The sequence below is a fragment of the Saimiri boliviensis genome, chromosome 11 (genome assembly GCF_048565385.1).
Source record: "Saimiri boliviensis isolate mSaiBol1 chromosome 11, mSaiBol1.pri, whole genome shotgun sequence".
Lineage (NCBI taxonomy): Eukaryota > Metazoa > Chordata > Mammalia > Primates > Cebidae > Saimiri > Saimiri boliviensis.
In genome coordinates this window covers 93964199-93990459 of record NC_133459.1, presented here as the reverse complement: position 1 = coordinate 93990459, position 26261 = coordinate 93964199, and the positions used below count along the sequence as shown (strand labels likewise).

The 26261-nt window shown below is 37.3% G+C and overlaps 1 protein-coding gene across 6 annotated transcripts in view; it reads right to left on the bottom strand.

Moving 5' to 3' along the window:
• The window catches only part of SPAG17 (sperm associated antigen 17), a 250275-nt gene that overhangs the window by 44576 nt on the left and 179438 nt on the right, over nt 1–26261 (bottom strand). For all 6 annotated transcript variants that reach the window (XM_003933530.4, XM_074381189.1, XM_074381188.1 and 3 more), the window contains 8 exons: nt 18909–19126; nt 15115–15259; nt 11017–11171; nt 8123–8311; nt 4842–4987; nt 4614–4744; nt 2733–2857; nt 329–511 (listed from right to left, as the gene is read on the bottom strand). In XM_003933530.4, coding sequence (XP_003933579.2) covers nt 329–511; nt 2733–2857; nt 4614–4744; nt 4842–4987; nt 8123–8311; nt 11017–11171; nt 15115–15259; nt 18909–19126 — 1292 coding nt within the window. The remainder of the gene's footprint in view (nt 1–328; nt 512–2732; nt 2858–4613; nt 4745–4841; nt 4988–8122; nt 8312–11016; nt 11172–15114; nt 15260–18908; nt 19127–26261) is intronic.

Genomic DNA, 26261 nt, shown 5'->3' with positions numbered 1-26261 from the left:
CAAATATTATATTAATATGTGGTTCTGTCTTTTTCCAATGGTCACTAGATCAATTTTCTATATAGTGACACAGATGAAGGACTCTATATAGTAATCACTTATAAAAATTTTTACTTTCTCAATGTCTTTGGGGCTTAAAAATTTCTACACCTTATGGGAACCACTAAATATTCTCTACCTCTCAACCCTCTACTGTGAAAGACTGACATCCTTGTGTTGTATTAGATAAATACTGGTAGAGTTACATAATTTCAGGTTTCTTAGGAAACCAAGAGCAATGATTGCTCTGCTCTGATTCTTTTGCGTTGGGTTACCTAGATTCCATTACCTTAAGGGAAACCTGCAGCCTCAGTTTCACCTCATTCTTTATGATCTCATGCTGAATGAACTGACGCATCTGTAGCACACTGGGGCTCTTGAGTATGGCACCTGGGACACTCACTAGCTGTTTGGACTCGATGCAAAGGCCCTTCCAAATCTGAGTGCCAAATGGAGGTCCTGGAGTTTTTTTCTGTTAACAAAACAAAGCAATAAAACCACCAAAGAAATCAGAATGTTTTCACATTCAAAATGTTTTAACTGTACATTTATTATGTAGATATCATAATAACTTTTCAGGAACACAGTGATGAAAAAAACCCGTAACCTCAAAAAGTTCTGCAAATATAAGGAAAATTGGTAACAGAACTGGGCATGCTTTCTTCTTTATTTCTGTTACTCAAACACTGGATATTTAAAAATCCTGTTGCATGGTGTCCTGGGTAGGATGCAGAGAGTGCTAAGCAATGCTGTGCCATGATGATGTAACAGCAGCCTAGCTTATGACAAATGCATGTGGCTATTGCTTAGTACCTACAGGTAGCTGAAGATATTTGGAATTGAGCAATCTTTCACTTTTAGATTCTGTGTTCATTTTGACCCAGAAAGGTTCTTTGCAAGAGAAATAATTCCATAGATCTGGGCCATCTTCGAGTTCACTCTAGATTGAGCATGCCTCCAGAGTCTGAGGATCTCTGGGGCAGAAAAATGTACATTAGAGTTAACTCACATCTATATGTTATACTCGTGATTGATTTTCAGGAACGGTGTGCTTTGCTGCCCTATGTCCTCAAGTGTGCTGGATGTGCATCATTTTAAAAGGCCTGGACGGTGACAGCCACATAGGGGCTTTGCAGGCCTGGATCACTCCTACCAGATGTAGAAGGTCAGAGCATAAGAGTTTCAGAGGATGAGAATAAACTTCCTTCAATAATCTTAGATGTGGCATACCCTTTGTCATCACATAGTACCTACAATTTGGATATAGCCTTAGTGTGCCATTTGGTGTGACCTCCTCATTTTCAGAGAAGGAAATGGAGACTCAGTGTGACTTGTCCCAGATCCCACATTAATAAGGGGTAGAATCAGGAACAGAATTCTAGTCTCCTTCATCTTACCATGTTGACTATAGTCACCAAATTTAACCATAGGGCTAGGAGGCCATTGTAATCTTAAGTGTTCATCATGCATGCTTGCTATTAGAAGATTCAGTGTAGTACAGCAAAAATGATCACAATAAAAAACATTATGTCAATTAACACTACTATCAATCTCTAATCATATTATCAATCTCTTCACTGATTTAATTAACACCTGAAAATATGTTGGATGTGTGACATAAATTGCTTATAAAATGAAATGGCAAATTACGTAAGATGTAGGACTTCATTGATGCTTATCCCAGACATTTTATTTTATTTAAAAAAATTTAGGTGTGGCTTCTCTTATCTGACATCATTACAATGTTTATTTTCTAACATTGCAATTGCAAATCTGTGTATAATCTTTCATATTATTCTTAGTTTGTGCATTTTTAATATATGAAGAAAAAAAGGGAGAGTAAAAGACCTAAAGTTGTGTGTTAAAATTAACAAAAAATATAGACTGGATAAAGAAAATGTGGTACATGTACACCATGGAATACTATGCAGCCATAAAAAAGGATGAGACATGTCCTTTGCAGGGACATGGATAAAGCTGGAAACCATCATTCTCAGCAAACTGACACACAAGAACAGAAAACCAAACACTGCATGTTCTCACTTATAGGTGGGTGTTGAACAATGAGAACACATGGACACAGGGAGGGAGCATCACACACAGGGGCCTTTTGGGGGATGGGGGACTAGGGAAGAGGCAGCAGTGGGGGAGGAGATAGGGGAGGGATTGCGTTAGGAGAAATACCTAGTGTAGATGACGGGGTAATGGATGCAGCAAACCACCATGGCACATGTATACCTGTGTAACAAACCTGCATGTTCTGCGCATGTATCCCAGAACTTAAAGTATAATTAAAAATAAAAATAAAACAATAAATTTTATAAAAAATAAAATAAAATAAATAAGAAAAGGCGGAAGAAAAGATTTCTGTATGATATAATATCAGTAATTCCATGACAGAGGAAGTGTAACCTGGCTTACTCAGAAAGGATATTTTCATATTATAGGAAGATGTTCAAGCCTGCAATACAGGATAAAAGAAATAAAACTGAAATTAGCTAGCTAGGAATATTCCTCTAAAACGTTGTTGCCACATCTACAAATGTTAGGATCTTCAGATATAAAACTCCCTGAGCACGTTAACAATTTACATACGAATAAAAATATATGAATATATGGGAGGAGACCTAAGACTCTGGTCCACTGATGGATGTATATGTCAATAAAGTGAGTTTTTGGCAGAAAATATATACCTCAACTGAGGGAAATGTTTCCCACGACCTTGACCGGAGATTAGGAGGGACAATTGCATCTTCCTTTTTTATCAGCCATGGTGATGCTTCATGGACAGGACGGAGGACTGTGATGCTCAGGGTGCCTGGTTCAAAGACAGTTGTCAGAAGACCATTACCCATCAGAGAAAATGAAAATGCATTCACTAAATTCAACAAGCTCTTTTTGAATAGCCTTAGACATGAAAGATTAACGAGATACAATGACTATACTTAGGAACCTTACAATCAAACAAGGAGGAGGAAGCTTTTAGTCACTGTAACACCTAGAGACGGGATTTAGATCACCTGGAATGGGATTTAGATCACCTGGAAGTATTCACTGACACCTCACTGTCCCTCACCAACCACATACAAGTTATGACAGTTCTCCAATTAACTTGATGAGTGCGTCTTCTTTCCTCTTTGCGAACCCTACTTTATGTGCTTCCAAAAGATCCTCTTGTACAGGAACAACTGGCTTTGCCACCTATACGTACTCTATGAATGAACCTTCCCCTGCAGCCATGGTAACTGATTATGTTAGTCCATGATTAAAATTCTTAGGCCTTCACATTGCTCATGAGATAAAACACGGTCCTTAACATTCTTTTGCCCTTACCTCAACTTGTACTGTTCTTCCCCTCTGTGCTTCAGCTACTTTGCTTTTCCTCCAGCTCATGTTTTCCAATGCTTTATGCTTTCTCCTTTATGTGTTCTTTTCCAAGAAAGTGCTCTCTTACTTTGATTAACCCTTACCTACCCACTAGCTCTTGGCTCGGGTGTCTTCAAGGAGGCCTTCTAGACGATGTCAGTTTCTTCTGTTAGATTCTCTGACATAACTATGTTATTTTTCTTCATGGACTTATCCCAACTTAGAATCATACAGTTGTGTGACTTTATAACTAGCAACTATCTCTCCTAGTAACCTACAAGCTCCATGGAAACAGGCATGCCTGTTTTAATTCACCATTACATTCCTAACACCCAGCCAGTGTTTAGCACATGGTGGTTTGCCAAGTTGAGGCTGGTTAAATGATTAATAAACCAATGTGAGATGAATTCTTATTCTCCCAAAGCTCCATAAGTGCTCCACACTGACTGGGGGCCAGCCAGAGTCCTTCATGTTCTATAGTCACAAAGAGCAAGGTGTATTAATGTCATGCACACTAAAAGTTATAAGGGCACAGAAATGCAGGCTTATTCATGAATGTACACAAAATATATCCCCAAACACAGAGTAAAGATGAAAAAAAAAATACAAAACATAAACCTAGGCACAGCACATAGGTTTTGTACACAGATAATACGTAGACTTATATCTATATTTAAATACACATATATTGGATAGTCCTTACTTAATGCAATATGTATCTCTAACCTCTGGCAACACACACATTTCTTTGAAGTGGATGAAAAAAACCTAAGTACCTAATGAATATAGCTTATATAACTTATCAGGTATTTCAGGTTGGCATTATAACTCACATATCAATTTCATCAAAGCAACATCTTCAAAATGACAAAAAAATGAATTTACAAGAGATAGCTCACTTTGTTTTTTTTCTTATAAAGATGAAATGAACTAATAAATTGGAACTTTGGTACATACCTAAATACAGACACAAATCTGCTTATAGGAGAAGAGGGATACATACTCAGCTTACACAGATTGATACTCAGATATATATTGATATACACCTAAATTCAAGTAGCTATATAAGTTGACATGGTCAGGTGGAAAGGAGAGCAGAAAGGGGGGAAAGTGGAAAATGTAAGAAGACACGAAGATAGACTGGATAGTGAGGAGGATGGGAATTGGCTAAGAGACGCAGTGCATTTCAAACAGTGTGAGTCCTCTACCCGGCTGTTCCTGCACTGCCTCTTGGAGAACAACAGTATTTGATTCTTTATATGCCAAAGATAGATATTCTTCTATGTCACTGTCTCGAAGAAGTTCCATTCCTGATCCATCAGCATAGACAACAAAAAACCTATTTGAAGAAATAAAAATATAATCAATTGAAGGCTTCAGTTAAAATGCTTCTTGAACTTAGAATTAAAAGCAAAATTATGGTATTACTATTTTACCTGGGGACATGTTCACCATAGATTTGCTGATGATTCTTTTCAAGGTGAATAGAGGATAAACTATCATAGCTCTCAGTTTTTTCGTTTAAATCATCCTCCAATTTTTTTTCAGGTAATATAGTTGATACGCTACCATCAGCCATGACCTAAGGGATAAACTATGTAAGCAATTAAAAGAATCATAATGCCTATATTTCTGCTGATCCAATTTAAGAAACAGGTGATTCAGGGGGTTTACTCAGAGAATTGGAGATGCTTAGCAAGTATGCTTAGTAAACAATTAGCAAGGCATTGTTTACTAAGTAGAGATGACATTAATAACAGTAAAATCCTAGCAGCATAACTCTACTTATAAATGACACCTAGAACAGGAACACAGCTGAAGCATATTCAGAATGAAGTGAATAGGATTGGGAGGATACTTAAAACCTCACACTATGAAGATAGGTTCAAGGAATTGGGAATTTAAACATGGAGGAATGGGTGCTCATGCAATAGTTGTCTAGATTTATTTGAAAGGATCTATGCATGGAAAGGGCTTATACTCTGGGATTTCAAACACAGAATTGCAGCTCATGGGTAGAATACATAGGGAAAGAGATTTAGTATCAGTATGGTATGAGAAAAGAGTTCTAGTTCTTTATTACTGTCTAGATATGGCGTGGGTCTCTCCAGGAAGGGGTGTGATTCATGCTGCAAGACCACTGAAGGGGATGCCCAAGAGGAGTTTCAATGCCCAGAAAAATGCTTGGCCTAGAGGGTTGTGAGCTTTAAGTTTCTACTTCAATTTGTTGTAAATTGAAATTCGTCAGTTTGAACTCATGCTGTGAAGAGTTTCGGTTACTTAGCAAAGAAAAAATAAGCTGGATCAGGCTAATCTACATATCGAAGCAAAGTTAGAATTCGGCTGTATAATTCCAAATCTAAAAAATAATTTCATACCTACTAGCTGATAGACAAAATATCACTGTTGAAGGAGAAGTAAAAATAATAATAATAAATAAATGTCTAGAGAAATGGTTGGCAAATTCTTTTCATCACAGGCAAGGCAGTAAATATTTTAAGAGTTTGCAGGCTATACATTCTCTGTTGCAACTGCTCAACCCTGCCATTACTGTGGAAAGCAGGCATAGACAGTATGTCAACAAATGCGATGACTGTGTTCCAATAAAACAACATTGAGATTTGTATTTCCTATAATTTTACGTGTCTTCTTCTTTTGTTTTTTCAAAAACCATTTAAGCATATATGAAACCATTTTGAGTTCATGAGCTATAGATAAAAAAAAAAAGTGGCCACGGTGTGCCAATGCCTGACCCAGAGGTGAGGGGATAGTTGTGGTATTCAAAGACAAAGCAAATATTTTCTCCCATTCTGTAGGTTGTGTGTTTAGTCCGTTGACAGTTTCTTTTGCTGTGCAGAAGCTTTTTAGTTGCATTGGGTCCCATTTGTCAATTTTTGCTTTTGTTGCAATTGGTTTAGGTGTCTTTGTCATGAAATCTTTGCCAGAGTCTGTGATGAGAATGTTTTTTTCTGTTTTTTCTTCAAGGGTTTTCATAGTTTAGGTTTTACATTTAAGTCTTTAATACATCTTGAGACAACTTTTGTATATGGTGTAGTGAAAGGGTCTAGTTTCAACTTTTTGCATATGGTCAGCCATTTATCCCAGGGCCATTTATTGACTAGAGAGTCCTTTCCTCATTGCTTGTTTTTGTTGGTTTTGTTGAAGATCAGATGACTGCAGGTGTGCAACTTTATTTCTGGTATCTCCATTCTGTTCCATTGGTCTATGTGTCTGTTTTAGTACCAGTACCATGCTATTTTGGTTACTGTAGCCCTGTAGTACAGCTGAAGTCATGTAATGTGATGCCTCCACCTTTGTCCTTTTTGCTTAGGATTGCTTTGGCTATTTAAGCTGTCTTGTTTTTTTGGTTTTATGTGAATTTTAGAATAGCTTTTTCTAATTCTGTGATGAATGTCATTGGTAGTTTGATAGAAATCATACTGAATCTGTAAATTGCTTTGGGCAGTGTGGTCATTTTAACAATATTGATTCTCCCTATCCATAATCACGGAATGTTTTTCCACTTGCTTTTGTCATCTCTGATTTCTTTTAGAAATGTTTTGTAATTTTCACTGTAGAGATTTTTCACCTCCCTGGTTAGCTGTATTCTTAGCTATTTTATTGCTTGGCGGCTATTGTGAATCAGATTGTGTTCTTGATCTGGCACTCAGCCTGGATGTTGTTCCACCTCCTGACCTTCAAACCTACTGGATCCTTTTTACCATGGGCTCTCTGTCTACTCAAAGAAACTTGCCTGCTGCCTCATGTTTGCTCTTACTTCAACTTGGATACAGATCACTGCCACATCATTCTTTATGATGGCATTTTTTTTTCACTTTTTAAAATTGCATTTTAGGTTTTGGGGCACATGTGAAGACATGCAACATTGTTGCATAGGTACACACGTGGCAGTGTGATTTGCTGCCTTCCTCCCCTTCACCTATATCTGGCATTTCTCCCCATGCCATCCCCCCCAACTCCCCACCCCCCACTGTCCCTCCCCTATTTCCCTCCAACAGACCCCAGTGTGTAGTGCTCCCCTCCCTGTGTCCATGTGTTCTCATTGTTCAACACCTGCCTATGAGTGAGAACACGTGGTGTTTGATTTTCTGCTCCTGTGTCAGTTTGCTGAGAATGATGGTTTCCAGGTTCATCCATGTCCCTACAAAGGACACAAACTCATTGTTTTTGATGGCTGCGTAATATTCCATGGTGTATATGTGCCACATTTTCCCTGTCCAGTCTATCATCGATGGGCATTTGGGTTGGTTCCAGGTCTTTGCTATTGTAAATTGTGCTGCAATGAACATTCGTGTGCATGTGTCCTTATAGTAGAACGATTTATAATCCTTTGGATATATACCCAGTAATGGGATTGCTGGGTCAAATGGAATTTCTATTTCTAGGTCCTTGAGGAATCGTACGATGGCATTATTTTTAGATGTCTGCTGATGTTTCTTCCTTTCTGTTCTAATTACTTATTTGGCCTTAACATTTCTATCCCACCAATTGTTGGGTTTTCCATCCCCCATGGAAGTACTCTTAAGAATCAAAGGAAAAATACTGACATTCATTACTGCTTGCCCAAACTATTGGCAGTAGGTGGATAATGAATCTCAAGGCAACTAAGGTAGAAATCTACATGGAAGCTTTGTAGTGTGGAATATCTCAAAAGGAAAGCCACAGGCGCTCTCTGCATACCAAAGGTATACTTTACCTGAAAAGTGTTTCCCTCAGGATCCAGAACCTCACAGATAATCTCTGAAGTGTGCCTCATGATGTACGTGCCAGCTCTCAGCTGCTCACGCTTTTGGAAAGGATAGTATATGTTACTGCTTGATTCATGGCAGTATATAGCTGAACAATCGTTGTCAATATAAAGACATCCTGTGTTTGGAGGTAACACCTGAAAGGGTAACAAAAGGAAAGAAATTAAAATTTTCTTGTTCAATATGTGGGACTTGGAAAACCATTTTAGGAAAAAGAATATCCATAGATCCTAGTCACCAACTGTGTTTGCAGGAAGAAAACATTATCCAAGTGAGGACTTAAGGTTTGGGAAGGACGACCTGATAAGGAGGCAAACTGAATAGTTCGGATATAATTTCTCTTGTATCCTCACATCTTACCTACTCACTTTAATATCTCTCCTAAGTAATTGTCCTATGCCCCATTATTTCCAATATTTAATATATTTTAGCTGAGGTTAAATACATGCTTGGCCCCATTCTAAATGTTTGGTGGTGTTTGTGATCTTGGACAAGAAGCATCTCTGAAAGGGTCAAAAACCACGGGATCAGTGCTCTTAGGAACTTATCTCTCCTCTCTCCTCTGGTGGCTGACACAGTCCTTAAGTAATAGACTTCATGCAATGAATTCTGGTTGAAATAGATCTTTTTCTGAAATATAATTTACATATCATAGATTTAACCTTTAAAAGCATATAATTCAGTGGTTTTTAGTATATTCAAAAATGTATGATGCTATTATCACTAATACCAGAACACTTTTATCATCCGCTAAAGAAACCCTGATTCCATTAGAAATCATTCTGCATCACCAAGCCTTGGGCCCTGGCAACCACTAATCTACTGTCTATGGATTTACCTATTCTAGACACTTCATTTAAATGGAAGCATGTACGCTGTGACCTTTTGTGTCTGGCCTCTTTCAGTTAGCATAATGTTGTAGCACAAGAATTTCATTCTGTTTTATGGAGAAGTAATATTCCATTGTATGGCTGTATCACATTTTGTTTATTCACTCATGAACTGGCGTGCATTTGAGTTGTTTTCAGCTTTGCTATTATTAAAAACGTTGCTGTAAATATTGTGTACAAGTTTTTGTGCAGATGTATGTTTTCTCTTGGATATTTTTCTAGGAGTGGAATTGTTTGGTCATATGACAACTAAGCTTACCTTTTTGAGGAAGTGCCAAGTTATTTTCCAAAGTGACTATACCATTTTCCAAGTGAGTATACCACTTTCCGAAGTGACTATACCATCAGCAATTTGTGAGGGTTTCAATTTCTCCATACTCTTGCCAACACCTGTGATTATCTGCATTTTTGATCACAGTTTTCTAGTGGGTGTGAAGTGGTATCTCATTCCCTCATAACTAATGATGTTGAGCATCTTTTCCTGGCTTATTTGCCATTTGCATATCTTCTTTGGAGAAATCTAAATCCTTTTCTCATTTTAAAGTGGGTTATTAGTCTTTTTATTGTTGAGTTGTGAGAGCTCTGAGTTGTAGGGTACTCTGTATGAGACCATTATCAGTGATATGATTTTCAAATAACATCTTCTATTCTATAGTTTATCTTTTCGCTTTCTTGGTGGTGTCCTTTGAATCACAAACTTTTTTTTTTTTTTTTTTGGTAAAGCTTGCATGTTTGGTATCATATCTAAGAAACTACCGCTTTAATTCGAAAACATGAAAATATATGTCTGTGGTTTCTTTCATCTCTGACTTCTAGCACCTTCTTTGCCCCATAATAATCTACACTGGATGAAGAGAGGGAAGGATGACAGTAACAGAAGAGATGAGAGGAATAAACTGATCAGCAACTTTCACAGTAACAAGTGTTTGTCAGTGACATCTTTGTCCATCATCTAGCTTTTAGCTCTCAGGATCTAGTGACATTGTTTGCAATATCTATGCTGTAGTGTCCTTTCTCCAGTAAGTGGATAATATGTACTTTTAAGGCTAAAGGAACAGTAGGCTGATGGTGGATGGTTGTATTTATTTATTTATTTATTTAAATGGAGTTTTGCTCTTGTTACCCAGGCTGGAGTGCAATGGCACGATCTTGGCTCACTGCAACCTCCGCCTCCTGGGTTCAAGCAATTCTCCTGCCTCAGCCTCCTGAGTAGCTGGGATTACAGGCACGTGCCACCATGCCCGGCTAATTTTTTTGTATGTTTAGTAGAGACGGGGTTTCACCATGTTGACCAGGATGGTCTCGATCTCTTGACCTCGTGATCCACTCGCCTCGGCCTCCCAAAGTGCTGGGATTATAGGCGTGAGCCACCGCGCCCGGCCTTGATGGTTGTATTTAAAGGGGAAATGTAGAAAGGTAGGGAAAGGTGCTAACTGCTCCTCTTTGACCTTTCAAGGACAGAGCTTTGCTTCAGCTGGGAGAACTGCCCTCCCCTCCGCCAGACCATACACATCATGTGCTCCGTCTTGTCCTGCTGGGACATTGAGTAGAATAGGGAGGACAGACTGGAGGTGGAAGGATGGAGAGTGAGAATGAGGGTCGAGGTGGCAGGAGGTGAAGCTGGTCTGTTAGGCACAAGCCAAATCATCTAAGTGTTACTAACACCCACAATGCCTAGCACATAAGAGGCCTCAACAAATACATTTTGGTTTATAACCTTGGTCCAAAACTACCAAAGCTTTGCACAACAAGCAGGGCAATGTTTTTCTGGCATGGGCTGCAGAAAGGGGTGAATCAATACATGTTTGAGAAGCATATTGTAAGATGTTAGTATTCTAAAAGAAACCAAGAGCGGTATACATTGCAGGCGTCTTTACTGCCCCAGAGAAGTGGGTTTTCTTAGCTGAACAGACATTCACCTTTGACACTTCTCATTTTGCTCCTAGACCTACCTGGTATGTTCCCTGTGGCTTTGCAATAATAGCTGTTCCATCCCCAAAGGTGGCACAGCAGCTGCTGTCCTCACAGTTGGTGATAACGGTGGCATAGTGTGAGTTTTCTACCCGCATACACTTCACCTGCCTGGTGACAGTCTGAGAACCTTCGGCTGGAAGCAAAGACAAGGTAAGCAGATCTGATAGGATGTAGACATTGCAAAACAGACCTCAGCCTATTGATTTTGCTGCTGTCTCCTGGATGTCTGGATTCCCCATGAAAAAAACACAATTGTAAAGTCTAGAGAAAGTGTTGAGAACTCCACAGGGTTGGAGTGTGGCCTACTCTTCTTGTCAATTCAGAATAATTCTTCCAGAAAAAAATCTTCTTACTTAATTTAGGATGCTGTCTTATTTTCACTATTTACTTTGAGGAGTTGAGAACATCTGATTTTTCAACATGAAAAATTGAAAAGCATAAAATATAATTTAAAGACTCAGATATTCACCAATTAAAATTTATACTTACTATTTTGACACATAGGCTTCAATATTTTTAATACATATATACAAGAAAAATTACAGATACAATTGAAGTTTTTCCTAATGCCTGGGCTATTATTATCTTGCAATTCATTTTTATACTTTTATGTACATATATATCATGAACAGTATATATGTGTGTGCTTTAAATGTATGCAAACTACATGTTACTCTATGTATTTATGTAATTACTGTACTATCATGGTACACCTGCTTTCTTCATTTAACACGTTTCAAGACCTCTAACCATCTTAATCTATATGTATCTATATCTCTATCTATCAATACATATATGTGTGCGTAGATATCTTTATTTGTGTGTGTATGATTCCCTTTAACCATTATATAGGATTATTTTGCAGGAATTTACCAAAATTTATTTTTCTGTCCTGCCATTGATGGACATTTACGTTTTCTCAATATTTGAGCATTATACTCAGTGTTGCAAGTCACTCCTCTGTACTTACTTCCTTGTGCAAATGTGTATGAATATCTCTCTATATATAGGCAGAAATGAATTTAATACATCCTAATATGCATGATTTTGCAGGTGGGATGGGGAGATGTAGGTCAAAGGGTACAAGGTTATAATTATGTAGGATGAATAACTATGAGAATCTAATATATAGATAACGACTATGGTCAATGGCATTGTATTGCATAATGACAATTTTCCAAGAGTGTAGACTTTAGGTGCTCATAACACACACACACACACACACACACACACAGAGTAACTATATAAGAGATAATTTGCTTTCCTTATTCGGCTATGTATATGAATATCAAAATATGGTGCTTTACATCTTAAATATATCCAACAAAAAATTGGCCTTAAGGACAGGGAACTCAGGGAATAACTTGTCATTAAAAATGTTGCTTTAATTTAGGTTAGGAGTAGTGGAAGGCTTTTAGAGTCTTTGAGCAGGTTCCAGTTAATTAGCAGCTACAGTTTCCTTTTCTCTGATACCGATTTTCTCATGATGAGAGACATGCTCAGACTGAAGACCTACCTGAGATCACCTATTTAGGCAAATTAGATGCCTTGAGGATCAAAGGAAACATCTGAAAACTAACATCTAGGACAGATGAATCATGGTTATTAGGTTTTAGTTGTCACCAATAACTAGAGTTGTTATCACTCCCATCTCTGTTGAGATAATGATCTTAATAAAAGGTCCTAATGTATCCTCATATTCGTTGCAGCATTATTCACAATAACCAAGACTTGGAATTAGTCTAAGTGTACATCGATAGATGAATAAATAAAGAAAATGTAGTAAATATAGACAATAGAATATTATTCAGTGTTAAAAAAAAGAAATCTGTCATTTGCAACAATATGGATAAACCTGGAGGATGTTATTTTAAGTAAAGTAATCCAGGTACAGAAAGACAAATAGCACATGATCTCATTTATAAGCAGAATCTAAAAAAGTTGAACCCATACAAGTGAAGAGTAGAGTGGTAGTTACCAGCCATCAGGGTGAGGAGTTGGGGAGACGTTGGTCAAAGGATATAAAATTTCAGTTATATAAGAGGAATAAATTAAAGACATATACTGTATAACACATAGTAAGTAGCAAGATATTGTATTTTGAAAATTTCTAAAAGAGTAGATTTTAAGTGTTCTCACAACTAAAAATAAGTCCAAAGAACAAAGCTGGAGGTATCTGTGCTACTCAACTTCAAACTATACCACAGAACTACAGTAACTAAAATGGCGTGGAACTGGTACCAAAACAGCAAAGCAGACACATAGACCAATGGAACAGAATCGAGAGCCCAGAGATAAAGCCGCACACCTATAACCACCTGATCTTCAACAAACCAACAAATACAAGCGATGAGGAAAGGACTCCCTATTCAATAAATGGTACTGGGATAATGGCTGGCCACATGCAGAAGATTGAAACTGCACCTCTTCCTTACACCATATACAATAATTATCTCAAGATAAATTAAAGAATTAAACGTAAGATCCCAAATTATAAAAACCCTGAATGACAACCTAGGCAACACCATTCTAGACATAGGAACAGGCAAAGATTTCATGATAAATACACCAAAAGCAATTACATTAAAAGCAAAAATTGACAAGTGAGATCTCATTAAACGAAATAACTTGTGCACAGCAAAATAAACTATCAACAGACTAAACTGACAACCTACAGAGTAGGAGAAAATATTTGCAAACTATGCATCTGGCAAAGGTCTAATATCCAGCATCGATTTAAAAAAAAGCTTAAACAAATGAACAAGCAAAAACCAACTAACTCTATTAAAAAGTGGGCAAAAGACTTGGAACTCTTTTTAAAAGAAGACATACACGTGGCCAACAAACATACGAAAAAAAGCTCAACATCACTGAACATTAGAGAAATGCAAATCAAAATCACAACGAGATACACTCTCACGTCAGTCAGGACAGCCATTCTTAAAAGGTCAAAAAGCAACAGATGCTGGCAGGATTGCCGTGAAAAATGAATACTTATACACTGCTGGTGGGAACATAGTTCAGCCACTGTGGAAGACAGTGTGGTGATTACTCAAAGACCTGAATACAGAAGTACTATTCAACTCAGCAATCCCTTTACTGGCATATACCAAAAGGAATATAAATCATTTTGCCATAAAGACCTATACACACATATGTTCACTACAGCACTATTCACAATAGCAAAGATATGGAACAACCTAAACACCCATCAGTAGTAGACTGGAATAAGAAAATGGCCTACGTATACACCACAGAATACTATGCAGCCCTAAAAAAGAACAAGATCATTTCCTTTGCAGGAAAATGCATGGAGCTGGAGGCCATTATCCTTAGCAAACTAACACAGGAAGATAAAACCAAATACTGCTTCATCTCACTGACAAATGGGAGCTAAATCATGAAAACACATGGACATAGAGGAACAACAGATAATGGGGCCTATTAGAGGGTAGAAGGCGGGAAAAGGTCAGAAAAAATAACTAATGGGTACTAGGTTTAATACCTGGGTGACAAAATAATCTGTACAGCAAACCACCTGACACAAATTAACCTTTATTATAAACCTGTACATGTACCCCTCAACTTCAAATAAAAGTTTTAAATAAATAAACACGTAAATAAAACAGAAACACACTTGCACACAGTGAGGAGTGTGCTGGAGGAACTTTTGGCTGCTGGGTGCTACTGGTGAAAAAAAACTAAGAAAGTAGATTTTAAGTGTTCTCACGACTAAAAATAAACATCTGAAAGTAACACATGTTAATTTGCTTGACAGAGCCATTTTGCAATGTATACATATTTCAACATATCATGTTATTTATTATATATACACAATATTTGTCAATTAAAATAATAAAATTAAATTTTAAAAAGCAAACAGCAAAATAAGTAATAATGGCAATATTAAAATAAACCCCTATAGACCCTGCTTTGGACTGCATGAGTGTTCTTTGGCTGACTAACTTTACCAAAAAACTCTTTCTTATGAGGTGTTCAGCAGTCAGTGAGGATTCTATCTATCTTATGCTAAAGAGTTGGAAAATATTCTCATGTACTCAGAAAATAAAGCTTACTTGTTTCTTGGTCATCCGGCGGAATAATCTGATCTTCATAAACCTGATAAAAGGTGGTGATTCTGGTACCATCAGCATGATCCACTATCCGAGTACCATCTTTCCTTTCAACTATGATAACTTTGTCTTCTCGAGTTGTTACAACCTGAACGTGTAAAGACAGGGCATAATCATTTAGCCAGGGGGTTAATCCCAAATGTACTTATTTTTATCCATTGAATACAAAGATGGCATCATCGAAGTCCTAGTTATTTATTTATAGGCAAAAGTTTTGTCTCACCTACCTGATCTAACCTTTATGACAATCTTGGCAGGTACCCTCATTTTATAGATGAGAAAATGTAGGCTTAGAGAAGGTGAGAAGCTAGCTCAAAGTCATGCCGCAAATAAGTATCAGGGCATATCTGAGGACACACTTAACAACTGGCCTGGGTTACCCCAAGTCTGCCTGGAAAATGACCACAGGCCCTGTTTACCTGGGAACTACAGAATAATGATAAATGTGGCATACTGTGGCTGCCTCGTGCGCTGTGAAACCCCTGCTCAGCAGAAATTCTCCTGATAGGGTGAACTGCAAGATGGCCTGTAAGTATCAGGCTAATGTCATCAGAGCAGTACTTGAAGACTGGTGGGGAACAGGGGCTGTAGCCTCTCCGTGTCAAGTTGACCTGCACATATATTTGCTGCCCAGTGCCGGTGCATGCCTGTGAGCTTGAGGGTTCGAGAAACAGTGTGTGTGGGCCACTGCTCCTGAGCTCTGCACTGGGTTGACTGCAGCTCTGTTGTGCTTGCCTCACAGTTCAGCTTCTTCCTCTGCCCGTTACTGCTCTCTCTGTCTTCCTTTCACAGATACGTCCCTATTAAAATCTTGCGCGCCAGACTTCACCTCAGTGTTTGCTTCTGGAAAGCTCTACCTGCAACCGCAGTACTTTAAGTTGGATAATACATATTTCAGTCATTGAGCATTTTCTAAACTTAAACTGTTGTAACTCTAAGAAACACGATGCTTCACTGAAGGGTCTGGATGGAAGTGAGAGTGCGTTTGCTAGTTGTTTTCTGACTCCAAATCTATGGCTATTGGGAGCGGGTGATTATCACTTTCTCAGGTCTTTATGGTAGGCAGCAATCACTGTTGAAGAGAGAAATGAATGCCGATCACCATTTTAGGTTCTTATCTTTGGCACTTTATCAGCCGGGAATGTAGGCTGAAAGATACTGCTGTGTAATGTGGTGGTCGAGAGCCTGAGCTCTGGGGTTAAGCTGCCTGAGTTTGAATCCCAACTCCATGGATGGTTGGGTGACTTAGGCATGTTGCTTAACCTGTTTGTTCTCTGGTTTACTCATCCACAAAATGGAGCCAACACTAGTATCTTCTTGGAAATGTTACATGAGTTACGTGAGATAATGCTGGTAAAATACTTCACACTTGGCCATCATGTTAGTAATTATTAATACCAGTTCTTTATATAGTGGAGATATTTACAGTTTATGATTTAGAATTAGTCAAACATTTCATAATGCCACATAAATAATGATATTTTCTGGTCACCATAGGATAGGATAATCATTCTTAGCAGTGGAAATCACACATTAACAAGGATATTTTCGAATGCCTGACAGTGCCGGGTCTGGTATTAATCTTCCCAACAGGTAATGACTGTTATCTTCAGTTTATGAATAAGAAACCAGATTAGAAACATGTCCAAAGTTATACATCTGGTAAGAACTATGGCTAGGGCTTGAAACACAGGTCTGCCTCACCCCAATGGCAGTGGTCACTCCTTTAGAATGTAATACGTCCCGTCAGGGGTTGTGAAAATACACATCCATTTTCAATTTCGTTTCATATGATCATGCCAGTTTCTTGAGATCTGGGACACAGTGCTGGGGTCTACATTCTGGGTCTACCATTTGCTGAGTGATTTTGGGCAAATTATTTAACCTTTCTGTAGCTTAGTTACCTCATCTATAAAAGGGAAACAATAGTAGTTTGTTGTGAGAATTGAGTGAGTTAGTATACGGAAAATGCAGAGAACAGGGCCTAGTATGCAGTGAGTGCTCAGTAAATATCACTATTATTGCTATTATTCTGTTGGGTATTTGGTGTTTAATTCGTGCTTGTATCCAGGTTCTTGGATGTTGATTCATGCTTCCAAAATGGTGATAGAGATGAACGAGGGAAATTAAAAGTCAACAAAGAAATGTTAATCAAACTTGCATATTAAGCCAAATAATCTACCTCAGGGGCCGAATTAAAGTGAGTTACTTGAAGGAACTAAAACAATTAGAAAACCCACAAAACCAAAACAACAACAACAACAACAACAACAACAACAACAACAAAATCCCTTTCTGAGATCATAATGTACTTTGAGTCTCGTAAAGGAAACCAATTAGCAAACAAAGTAAGAGATTCTAATACTATTTCAGAAGTAGACTGAAAAGGAAAAGATGTTCGGTTAGATAATGTAATCCATCTCAATAGCAAGCAGGCATTTTGCTTTTTACCAGCAGCACGTGTTTTTTTTTGAGACGGAGTTTCGCCTTTGTTACCCAGGCTGGAGTGCAATGGCAAGATCTCAGCTCACTGCAACCTACCCCTGCCTCCTGGATTCCAGCGATTCTCCTGCCTCAGCCTCCTGAGTAGCTGGGATTACAGGCATGCGCCACCATGCCCAGCTAATTTTTTTGGATTTTTAGTAGAGACGGGGTTTCACCATGTTGACCAGGATGGTCTCGATCTCTTGACCTTGTGATCCACCCGCCTCGGCCTCCCAATGTTTGTTTTTAAACAAGGATAAGAAGTTCAGACACCAGAGTTAAGGCACCTAGGAAATTCTTCTGTTTGTTTCGATTCAGAAGGTGCTGCAAATCTCCACATAAGATATTAGAGAAATAGCTAAGGAATGGAAAGAGCTCAGTTTTTGGTAAGAAACAACTGGCTGTAATCCTGGCTTCAGCACTTTTTGGACGTGTGTACTCTCAACCACATTACTTAACTTGCTAAGGCCCAATTTTCCTCATTTGTTTAACAGACATTTGGTGTGAGGGCTGAATGAGAAAATGTGCATAAAAGCCCCCAAAGACATCCTGGCACACAGAAGGTGGTATTGTTCATTCCAGGAGTTTTGCTTTCATATCAAAAACAAAATCATTATGTTCTGTTCCACTGATTTGTCACATATTCTTATGCTACAAATAAAGTTTTTGTAAAGCTGCTGTATGACTTTGGATTCTTGAGTTATTTAATGTATGCCTTATCTCTTTCAATATACCATAAGTTTTTTCAAAATCAAGGATCATGAACAAGTTTCTCTCACCACCTACAAGTAGACATAAATAAGCAGGAATGAGACACTCACTTCCAGAAGCCTCTCACTTCCAGAAGACATTTACACACATACATTCAGCATTGGGAAACACATGATGACATCATTAATTACATATATCTTAAAAGTGGCATCAAGAACTCATGAACTGCCGCTCACCTAAGTAATTAGCATTTTGTTCTGACGTAGTTGTGCCCACACACACAAAAATAGTCCCTAATGATACTCTCCATTTGGCAAACATACCATAAGATGTTTTTAGATTTTGGAAAATAAATCCATCTGTCCATGCATCCATCCATCCATCCATCCATCCATCCATCCATCCATCCACCCACCTACCCACCCACCCACTATTGATACTTACTGAAAAAAACATTTTTAGCTAGGCACTCTTCTAAGAAGGTGTTGTTTCAGAATTCTAATGACTTAGAAAATTTTCCAATAAATAATAGTTTGTCATACCGTTCCGTTGACAGGATCTGTGGCCCGAAAGGATAACAATGGGGCCAGGTCTGCTATTCTTTCTAATCCTTTGGTGCCAATCCGTTTTCCCTCAGGTGTGGTTGTAAACCAAGTGCCTATGTGAACGTCCACAGGAGTTACTACTTGAACTATCTCTGGAGAATGGTCATGGATTTCACCTTTATGGGCCATTGATGACTGATTTTTGTGACTCTTTCCTGTGAAGTTCAAGTAAAATCAAACAACAACAATATAACTATAATATCAATTATATACTTCATTCATTATGTTTTGATGTAGTACAACTATATCAAATAGAGTAAACCATTTCAGATACTAGGTATAGGCAATTCTAAGTGGCATTCATCAATTGTGCTATTTCTCAATAGGGAAAAGTACCAGGTTATGAATAGCTTAATTTAGGCACTTACACTGTGGCTACATTCCCACCATTTCCCCCCAAACATACACATGCTTACACAGTTCACTGTCTAGGGCACAAAAAATATTCTGGTCAACTTCTGTATTCTTTTGAGTTCTGTGTACTTCTCCTGGAGCCCAGATTTTGGGTTTTATTTTCTGGTTTTTGAAGCCTACCTTTTCTCTCACTTATCTGTCAAACTTTCAGACTCCTTTTGACATATTGGACTGGAACAGTTATTAAATTTTTAACTTTGGATTCCCCTGATTTTGCCACTTTGTCAGTAATAAAAGGCAACATCTTTCTTCAACCCTGGATCTGGGAAGTCTCACTAGCCAGGCATATCCCTGGGGAGAGGAATTTGTGCAGTTTAACTATTACAGCAATAACTGTCTGATAAGTCTTCCTCACCATCTTCTATCTCCCATTCATTTGGAACAGGAGGAGAGAACTAAAGACACCTTCATGGAACTCCTTGATCAATATTTCAATTCCTCTATCAGGGTGATGTATGCCACTTCCATGAATAATAATGAGTAATCTGTAGATGAGACTTGACAGTGTGGTCACATCTCAGTGATGAGGTAAGCTGAGACCCAGAAACAAACTGCAAGTAATGACAGTGAAGGAATGTTAACTCTTGGAAGATTCTCCAGATTCAAACCATGAACTATACAGCAGGGCATGTATCTCAACCTAACTAATAGGGACTCAACTAGTGGGAAGAACCAAAGACAGATAAATCAGGTTGAGCCTTTTCATTGCCCTAAAATTTAATTTGGACATATTTATACTTCTAGAATATTGGCAGAGAGTAAAAATGATATTGCTTTCAGAATAAAGAGCAGATGCTCTAGAAATAGTAAGAAATACTTTAGGAATTATCTTTTTTTCTACATTCTCCCTTTTTCTCCTCTTTCCATTCCCTCTCCTTCTCTTCTTACTACTTTTTCTAATCAAAAGAGGTGAGCTATTGAAAGGACATTCCAACATAAGGAACGTAAGAAATAGAATGGGGTAGAGAATAGCATGGTGTACACAGACAGCTGCTAGCAGACCACTGTGAAAAGAGAATACATTTCAAGCAGATTTTGGTTGAGAGACGGGACTGGAGAGTTAGACACTGATTCAGTTGAATGTGCTTCAGCAGAATGTTAGAGATCTTGACATTTTTCCTACAGGTGATATTTAGTAACTGAATTGTTATAAGGCAGAAAGTGAGGTGTTCAGAAGATTAGTTACATGCTTTTGGCAGGAAGATGCAAAATCAATACTAGTGAAAGCAGGAAGAACAGTTAGAAGGTTTTAAAGTATTAGAAGTTCAAGTTGGCAGAAGAGATAAGCACAATTTTGATACAAATGTAGATTGGGGAACAAATTTGGAATATGAAAGGATGGGGATGGCTGTGGAAGGTGGAAGGATAAGAAGAAGAATCACATGCAGATCCTGAAATCTTAATCAACTATTGTCTTCTATTAGGTATATAGGTCAACAAAGCACACTGGCCAAGGATCAGGTCAAAGGGAAGAGAAAAGAAACACGCAGGGTTCGAGTTCCATTTTCAGCAACATCACAGACTAGATACCAACGATTCCATTGAAAAGAACCAAAACTGCTAGAAAAACATCTTTTAATCAATCTTCTTAAAAGTGTCTATGAGCTGACAGCTATAAAGAAGATCAACACAAGCCATGGACTAGGGGTAAAAGTAGGAAGCCAAAGAGGTAAAATAGCTCTGAAGTTGGATTTTGCCTAGTGGGTTTTTGTTAAATTGGGTGATTGTATTTGTTTTCTTAGCATTGTGGGACTTAGGGAGAAATGAATGCCAGAACCTGCACAATCTGGTTGGAAGGCTTGATATAAGGCCCTCAAATGACTACCCTCTCAGACTAAGTGTGAATTATTAACAGGAATCATTCATGTCTTTTCCCACCCCACTCCAGAACCATCAGAAAACTTGCCTGTGTTCAAACTTGGTGCTGAGCAGAGAGGACAAAAAAGTGCTTAAGAGGCTGTATAATCACAAGTAGATCCTCATATAGGTTTGAAGTGAAAATTCACACCACTTGAGTGGCACCCCCCAGAAATTCCTTAAATTAATAATTTAAAGTGATCCAAGACTATTGGTTCTCCTATCAACTGCTAAAGTCCTAAAGTTCTTTCTGAAACCAAAGTCCTTTCTAAGGACATGCACTATTGGCCAGGCACTGTGGCGCACACCTATAATCCCAGCATTTTGCGAGGCCAAGGCAGGAGGATTGCTTGAGCCCGAGTTTGAGACTAGCCTGGGCTACATAGTGATACTTCATTGCTACAAAAAAAAAAAATAGCTGGCATTGTGGTGCCTGCCTATTGCATGATGGTACAAGCCAACTTTTCAATAGCAACATTGGAAGCAAGAGAGTATAAAGGATGTTGCCAATGCACTGAAAGAAAATATCTGTAATCTAGAGTTCTATACCTAGTGAAATTATCTTTCAAGAATGAGAATAACATAAAGGCATTTTAAGAAAATATTTGGTACAAAATGAATGGACTAAAACCTCCAATGACAAGTCCCAGCTATTCTGGAGGTTGAGATGGAAGGATTGCCTGAGCCTGGGAGGTTGAGGCTGCAGTGAGCTGCGATCATGCCACTGCACTCCAGCCTGGTAGAGTGTCAGAGTGCGACCATGTCTCAAAAAAATGTACTTTTATACCAGCCCAGGAATTTAGAATTAAAGCATTAAGAAAAAAGTATCATCTGAGTAAAAAATACCAAGACACAATGAAACTGAACAATTCAAGTGAGAGCCAGAAGAAGCAACAGAAAATGGAATTAGATCTACAATATTTTAGATATTGAAATTATCAGACACAGAATATAAAATGCATACTCAATGTGATTCCAGAAATAAAATGGGGACAAAAATATGACTAAAGAGAAGACAGATTACAAATAAAACAAAGAGAAATGTTAGATATTAAAAAATGTAATAACTGAAATTTAAAAAAAATTAACATGTAGGTTTAGCAGGAGACAACATGGGGCTTAAAAGACAACTGAAAAAGAGACCTAAAGTAATTCTCTAGAATGAAGCTCACAGAATCAAAGCAATAGAAGTAAAAAAGGAAAAGTTCAAGGCCTCTAGTACATGTTTAATTGGAATTCCAGAAGAAGAGAAGAAAAAAGAAATGGTTCAAAAACAATATTTGAAGAGATAATTACTGAAAAATCTCCAGAATCAATGATAAATATAAATTTGCAGATTCAAGCAGCACAATGTATTCCCACTTTGGTAAATAAAAAGAAACGCATGTCTAGTCAAATTATATTGAAACTGTAATAAAAAAATCACAGAGAATATTTTAAAGGCAGTTACATTATCCTTAAAGCAACACAATTTAAACAACAGCCAACTTTTCAACAGCAAAATCGAAAGCAAGAGAGTATAAAGGATATTTTCAATGTACTGGGAGAAAATATCTGTAAGCTAGAGTTCTATACATAGTGAAATTATCTTTCAAGAATGAGGACAACATAAAGACATTTTTGAAAATATTTGGTATATAATAAATAGACTAAAACCCCTAAAGACAAACATTTTCAAATTCAATTATTAAAATATTTACCTACTTGTTGCTTACAAGAGACACATGTAAACATAAACCACAGAAGGTGAAATGTAAGTGTGGGAAAAGTTATACTGGTAAGCTATTAAATAGAGGCTGGTGTAGCTATAATAAAATAAGCAAAATAGACATTAGGGTAAAAAGAATCCTAGAATAAAAAGTTATTGCAGGCCAGACACAATTGCTCCCAGCACTCTGGGGAGCCAAGGCAAGTGGATCACTTTAGGTCCAGAGTTTGAGACCAGGCTGGCCAACATGGTGAAACCCTGTCTCTACTAAAAATACCAAAAAAAAAAAAAAAAAAAAAAAAATTTGCCAGGTGTGATGGCATGTGTCTGTAATCCCAGTCACTTGGGAGGCTGAGGCACAAGAATCGCTTGAACATGGGAGGTGGAGGTTGCAGTGAGCCAAGATCACACCATTGGCACTCCAGCCTAAGCAACAGAGTGAAACTGCATTTTAAGAAAAAAGAAAAAAAAAGAAAAAAGAAAAAAGAAAGTCATTGCATAATGATTAAAGGCTAAATTCATGCAGATATAATAATTCTAAATCTATAAATATCATCATATCCTTAAAATATATAAAGAAAAATGACAGAACAATAAAAAAAGACATATTTACTTCACAAATAAAGAAATAATGATTAAATTATAAGGAGTACAGCACCAAAGAGGCTATTCTATCTTCTCAGAAAATCTAAACATACTATTGCTAAGTAAATTGATGTAGCCGATTTTTAAAAATTTATAAGAATATAGAATAGGGGTTAGCAAATTGTGTATTGTGGACAAATAAGGCCTGCCATCTGTTTCATACAGTCTGTGAAGTAGTAATTCTTTCTACGTTTCTAAATAGCTAATAAAATCAAAAGAATAGTAAGAATTTATAATATGAAAATTATATAAAATTTGAATTCAGTATATTTAGTGTACATAAAGTTTTATTAGAACACAACAGAGCCAGGCTTATTTAATAACATATTGCCTATGGCTATTTGTATGTTCCAAAGGCAGAGTTGAGTAGCTGTGACAGTGACCATATGGCCCACAAAGTCTAAAATATTTACTATCTGGACTTTTACAGAAATGTTTGCTGGACTCTGATATAGATCTGTACATTAAAATTAACACATTTCATCTAATAAATATAAAGAGAACTTCGTACCACAGAACGACAAGATAGATACTCTTGTCAAGCACAGACGATTTAAAAAACTCAACCATGTTTAAAATCATAGTTAAACAAACTTTTAAATTGTTAGTCAAAAATCAGTTACAAAAACAAACTAGAAACACCTCATAGGCTTTCCTCATAGGAAATCTAGAAGTAAGTTTAAATAATTCAAGGGTCAAATAAAAAGTTTTAATGGAAATAAGTAGTTAGAATTGAAAAATAATAAGAATACTAAATATTTCTTGTGAGATGGTATACACTTCTGGAATGACAAGTAAAGACCAGGGAAAGTCTACCCCTCCCTAAAAGCTATGAGAATGTTTTTAAGAAGAATCAAAAGGAACTTTCTCAGAACTTTGAAAATTAAACAAAGAATTGCAACAATCTGAGAAATAATTTAAGAAAAATGGCTGAATCTCAGTAAGAAAAGTTGCTTTGCAGTTTTAGAACTTAAAATTTTTTTGGATAAAATAGACTATAATATTTCATTTAATTGATGTAATATTATTCTGTGATAAAAAGAAATGAGCTATCAAGACATAAAAAGACAGAAAGGAATCTTAAATGCATATTACTAAGTGAAAGAAGCTGGTCTAGAAAGGCTACATAAGGTATAATTCTAATCATGTGACTTTCTGGAAAAGGCAAAACTATAATATAGACAATAAAAATGTTAATGGTTCCCAGGAGTTTGGTGAGGTAGGGTGTGTGTAGTTCAGGATAGGTAGAATAAGAAGGGTGAATAAGTGAAGAGGGAGTTTTAGGGTGGCAGAATTATTCCATATGATACAGGAGACAAAGAATGTACAACACCAAGAGTGGACCCTAATGTAAACTATGTACTTTAGTTGATAATAATGTAAGATTGGATCATCAGTTGTAACAAATATACAACACTAAAGCAAGATGTCTATAATTGGGGTGTACTTTCTGCTCAATTTTCCTGTAAACCTAAAACTGCTCTAAAAATAGTCTATTCATTTAATAAAGGGAGTAGATCACCTTGGATGAAAGGGCTGTGAAGAAATCTGGGGCTCATTGTGCCAGAAGCAGAGGTCCTCCAGAACCAGGGGAGGCTCTTAGAAAAGTGGCTGTACAGACTAGTCTTGTATCAAGTTCTCTGTATCAACAAAAGAGGGAACCCTGAGCCAGGAAGTTTGGAAAGCTATCTGGATACTTCTGTAACCAGAAATCTGCTGCTATGACTGAAGGAAAATCTGTTTTACTAAATTTTGAGTAATTAAAAAGTAATCTAGTTGCTTTCATACAATATTTCTGGGTACTGTGGCGAGATGTGTAAAATTGACAAAAAAGGATTAAATCTAGGTTTCAGATCATTAAAGGCATATGAGAAATTGAGAAAAGTTTGTGAGGCATGAGAGGGAGTGTAATTTAGGGTTAGGGACCTAGACTCAAATCCCAGCTCTACCACTCGCTAGCTAAGAGCCCTCGAAGAAATTACTTAATCTCTCTGCTTCATTTTTCTCATCTGTAAATTGGAGATTATTAAAATATGTGGCTCACAGAGGATTAGCTAATTTAATAATTGAAATATTCCAATTTTTCCTGATACACAAATATACACCTTCTATGTAAAAATCTCTTACAAATTAACATGAAAACAATGACCATCACAATGGTAAACCAAGAAAAGAGTAGGAAATTCACAAGATAAAAAAAAAAAAAAAAGAAAACCACAGTAAACATCTTTAGATGTTTAGCCTCACCAGTAATTAAAGAAATGCAAATGAGCATAATAAGATGAATTGGTTATCTATCATGTTGAATAAGATTAATAGAGTGATAATATCTGGCATTGGTGAGCGTGTGAGGAAGTAGATATTTTCATACTGTGCTAGTGGTAGGGGCATAAATTGAAAACACTTCTCAGGACAGCAGTCTTACATTTTATATTATAGCAGACTCTGTTCATTGTTTATCCAAGTAGCATCCACCTTCTTTTTTCCCTCCTTAGTAGCGCTGTCTTCTGAGAAAGAGGCCAAAAATGTCAGATACTTGTTTTCCCAACCTTGCTCCCCAGCCAGGTCTAGTCAGTGACATAAAGACAGGTCTGCTGGGGTGAGGGTTGGAGTTCTAGAACTATTTGCCTTCCTGATAAACAGAAACACTTGAAGAAAGCTCTTGC